Raw genomic sequence first — 5000 nt, 5'->3', positions numbered from 1 at the left:
TGCGCCCAGCAGAGGCCCTGTATAAAACACCCCGCAGCCTAAGTTCCCATCTGAAGCTCGAGTAAGGCTGACAGCAGGACCTGTGATACGGCTGCAGCTGAGACCCTCTTATAACACAGTGGGATGGGCTTTAGGACCCTGAGGACATGGCAGCCTGCCCAGGGTGGAAGGAGGCATGCTCTGGGTAGTGGGCGTGTGACTCCAGTGTTGATCACATGACCGCATTTTACACCGGGCACCACTTGAACATGGTAAATCACCTTGGCTGCTCTATTATGAGAGCCATCTGAGAATGTCCTTGGTTCTTCAAGCCAGATCCATACTGAATCATGGGGACTGGTGATTAATTGGTGATCCATTGAGATCTCATTGCTCGATAAGGAGACAGAGTGGTGGGACGAGAGCAAACACAGGTGTGCCCGTCACTCACATGTCACTGTCTGCAGATGGCTTGACAGAAAGACTGGGGAGATTGGCCTCCATGATGTCATTAAAGCTGGAGTTCCCCACGTTCCTGGCCAACTGGACATACACAAACACAGAATAGAGAGAGAGAGAGAGAGAGAGAGAGAGAGAGAGAGGGAGAGAGAGAGAGAGAGCAGATCAGGTGAATGTATGCACATGCTACTTATTCATGGTTAGCCCCCCCCCCCCCCCCCCCCCCCCCCCCCCATTTGTGGAGAATCATGTGAATCATGTGAGCTTCACCAGCAGTTCAGAGGTTCCCAGCTTGTCCAGGGAGAGTGACTGGATGCGTGAGTGGTGGACCCCCATCTCTCGATGTATCCCTGAACACTCGATACATGTCAGGATTCCTAGATTCGTCGAGATCCATAAAGGTTCTGGAAACCACACAACAACAGAATCAGGAGGCATGTACTGCCAAAAGGTAAAGGAAGACCACCAAGTCCTCCCCTTTAATGGGTCCCCATCACTTTTCAAAGGAAGACCACCAAGTCCTCCCCTTTAATGGGTCCCCATCACTTTTCAAAGCAAAGTTACACCCATGTCACAGAGAACCCAGAGAACAAAAACACAGCATGTTTACAGTTTGATACCATCTGGCCCAGACGTTAAACTAATTAATCTGGGAGATCTATCTGTGTATCTTAAGGCACTAGTTGATTTGTCTGCCTCAAGTTCTTGTATGACACCCAGCAAGGTAACTTAATTAAAGATCACACTCACTCCCATTTTTCTCACTCCCACTACTCTCACCCTCCCTACTCTCACTCCCCCTACTCTCACTCCCACTACTCTCACCCTCCTACTCTCACTCCCCTTCTCTCACTCCCACTACTCTCACCCTCCTACTCTCACTCCCACTACTCTCACTCCCCCTACTCTCACTCCCCTTCTCTCACTCCCACTACTCTTACCCTCCTACTCTCACTCCCCTTCTCTCACTCTCCCTACTCTCACTCCCACTACTCTCACTCCCCTTCTCTCACTCCCACTACTCTCACTCCCACTACTCTCACTCCCCTTCTCTCACTCCCACTACTCTCACTCCCACTACTCTCACTCCCCTTCTCTCACTCCCACTACTCTCACCCTCCTACTCTCACTCCCAATACTCTCACTCCCCTTCTCTCACTCCCACTACTCTCACTCCCACTACTCTCACTCCCCTTCTCTCACTCCCACTACTCTCACTCCCACTACTCTCACCCTCCTACTCTCACTCCCACTACTCTCACTCCTCCTAATCTCACCCTCCCACTACTCTCACTCCCACTACTCTCACTCCCCTTCTCTCACTCCGTCTACTCTCACTCACACTACTCTCACCCTCCCTACTTTCACTCCCCTACTCTCACTCCCACTACTCCCACTCCCACTACTCTCACCCTCCCTACTCTCACTCCGTCTACTCTCACGCCCACTACTCTCACCCTCCCTACTCTCACTCCGTCTACTCTCACGCCCACTACTCTCACTCCCACTACTCAGTGTGCCTGGGAAAACTGGCCCACTTCCTTTATCACACTCCAATTACATTTTCAGTTAAATATCTTTTAAAAACAGCCAACGCACACACTGGGTCATTTTTCTTGGTTTACACTACAGATTGTGTATCTCTACCAACACACCGTATCTCTACCAAAACACATTACCAACACTTGTTTATGGCCTTACTGTGTTTTTCAGCTGTGACCTTTAACCTTTATGTTCAGAATCTATCTCCAAATGTACTTGGTCTATGTAAACACATCTTTGAAGAGGCTCAGAAGGCCTACCCAGCTATTTTACCCAGCTATTCTACCCAGCTATACTACCCAGCTATTCTACCCAGCTATTCTACCCAGCTATACTACCCAGCTATTGTACCCAGCTATACTACCCAGCTATACTACCCAGCTGTTCTACCCAGCTATTCTACCCAGCTATACTACCCAGCTATACTACCCAGCTATTGTACCCAGCTATACTACCCAGCTATTCTACCCAGCTATACTACCCAGCTCTCACTACCCAGCTATTCTACCCAGCTATTCTACCCAGCTATACTACCCAGCTATACTCTCACCCATGGACGTAATTTTGACTTCAAAAGTGGGAGGGACATGGATTCGTCGCTATTTAAATATTTGGTTTTAACCGTAAAAACTGGGGGGGACCACAACCGGCTTTTGAAAAAGTGGGGGGGACATGTCCCCCCCGTCCCCCCCCCAAATCACGTCCGTGCTCTCACCTATACTACCCAGCTATTCTACCCAGCTATACTACCCAGCTATTCTACCCAGCTACACTCTGAACACTTCATTCCTAAATTGCTACAAATTAAGTAGCAGCTACAATTGACATTGAAAAACCATGTGTGTAATTTTCGAGGATGAAGGATGTTCCTGTTACGGTGGTGAGCAGGTGACCTGTGCCCTGGCTCTCTGGCGCCCCCACCTGGAGCACTGCAGTCACAGCACACACTGTTGCCTGGCATGCGAAGGATGTCATCAATGATGGCCTTGGTAAGGTCCTCCACACTACTCTCTCCAGACGACCCACGTTCATCCAGAGCCACGTTCAGTGCCTCCTGCTTGCTGTTAGTCAACACTGATATCCACCTGAAACACACACACACACACACACCCACACACACACACACACACACACACACACACACACACACACACACACACACACACACACACACACACACATATATATATGTATGCTTTCAGATACAGATACATGCATTGGCATACACACACATATGCATATTCTCACACACACACACACACACACACACATATACACACACACACACACTAGAGAGAGTACACAGCAGGGACACAGTCATAGCCCTCTAGAGAGAGTCCACAGCAGGGACACAGTCATAGCCCTCTAGAGAGAGTCCACAGCAGGGACACAGTCATAGCCCTATAGAGAGAGTCCACAGCAGGGACACAGTCATAGCCCTCTAGAGAGAGTCCACAGCAGGGACACAGTCATAGCCCTCTAGAGAGAGTCCACAGCAGGGACACAGTCATAGCCCTCTAGAGAGAGTCCACAGCAGGGACACAGTCATAGCCCTCTAGAGAGAGTCCACAGCAGGGACACAGTCATAGTCCTCTAGAGAGAGTCCACAGCAGGGACACAGTCATAGCCCTCTAGAGAGAGTCCACAGCAGCGTCACGGCCTGAACACTGGAACATCACTGAACACCTGAACACAATAACTGCAAATCACAAAATAACAAAACTTAAAAAATTACTTACGCCATGCAGTCTGACTCATCCTCAGCAAGAAAGTGATAAGTGCGGTTATCTGCCAGAAAAACACACACACACACACACACACACACACACACACACACACACACACACACACACACACACACACACACACACACACACACACACACACACACACACACACACACACCAAACAAACATAAAGAACACTTGTTAAATACCAGCAAGCAGATTCACACATCAAGGTAAAACATTAGTGACTTCGCTGAGAACTTTGAACCTTGAGTGCAGATTCCTCACACACAGGTGTGAGGGCTACAGCCCCCCAGGGTAAGGCTTGCCTTAGCTATCAGAGAGAGAGATGGGGGGAACGACTGTAACGTCAGAACAGCAGAACACCAAATGTTTGAAATTTGTGGACATGTAACCAGAGTTACAGAGTCGACCTCAGTAGTGAAGCTTGGGTGCATCGCGCTTGCTTTGTCTAACAGACTGGGACCTACTCAGACTGGGACCTACTCAAACTGGGACCTACTCAGACTGGGACCTACTCAAACTGGGACCTACTCAGACTGGGACCTATTCAGACTGGGACCTACTCACACTGAGACCTTCTCAGACTGGGACCTACTCACACTGGGACCTACTCAGACTGATACCTACACAGTCCGGGACCTACACACATTTCAGACGTGTAACATTCAACTTCACTTAGCGTTAGGCTGACAGGCATGTGGATGAGACATTGTCACGTCTGCGGTGGGCCAGGCAAGGCAGGTCTGAGCATAACATACGTGCGATGAGGTCGAAGCATTTCTTATCCTCCACACTGGGTTTCACCTGGCACGTGAGCAGGTTCAGCTTGGCAGGCGGTTTGTTTGGCTGACAGGAGAGAGAGAGACGTGTAACAGTGAGGCTGAAATCAACAATAAACAGGTGGCGTTGCACTGCTGTGTGTTCAAGAGAGGTGTTGCATTACTGTAGGTTCTAGAGCGGTGTTGCACTGCTGTGTGTTCTAGAGCGGTGCTACATTACTGTAGGTTCTAGAGCGGTGTTGCATTACTGTGTGTTCTAGAGCGGTGCCACATTACTGTAGGTTCTAGAGCGGTGTTCCATTGCTGTGTATTCTAGAGAGGTGTTACATTGCTGTGTGTTCTAGAGCGGTGTTGCATTGCCGTGTGTTCTAGAGCGGTGTTGCACTGCTGTGTGTTCTAGAGCGGTGCCACAATACTGTAGGTTCTAGAGGGGTGTTGCATTACTGTGTGTTCTAGAGCGGTGTTGCATTGCCGTGTGTTCTAGAGCGGT

General features: G+C 49.5%; 1 protein-coding gene across 1 annotated transcript in view; it reads right to left on the bottom strand.

Moving 5' to 3' along the window:
- unm_sa1614 (un-named sa1614) overlaps positions 1–5000 on the bottom strand; it is a 37588-nt gene that overhangs the window by 11686 nt on the left and 20902 nt on the right. The window contains exons 12-16 of the mRNA XM_077007654.1: positions 4490–4577; positions 3720–3768; positions 2902–3065; positions 709–842; positions 431–522 (exon numbers count right to left, since the gene is read on the bottom strand). Of these exons, the coding sequence (XP_076863769.1) occupies positions 431–522; positions 709–842; positions 2902–3065; positions 3720–3768; positions 4490–4577 (527 nt within the window). The remainder of the gene's footprint in view (positions 1–430; positions 523–708; positions 843–2901; positions 3066–3719; positions 3769–4489; positions 4578–5000) is intronic.

This window comes from Brachyhypopomus gauderio, chromosome 1 (assembly GCF_052324685.1).
Source record: "Brachyhypopomus gauderio isolate BG-103 chromosome 1, BGAUD_0.2, whole genome shotgun sequence".
NCBI lineage: Eukaryota > Metazoa > Chordata > Actinopteri > Gymnotiformes > Hypopomidae > Brachyhypopomus > Brachyhypopomus gauderio.
The sequence above is the reverse complement of the archived record's forward strand: the minus strand, read 5'-3'. Positions and strand labels throughout refer to the sequence as shown.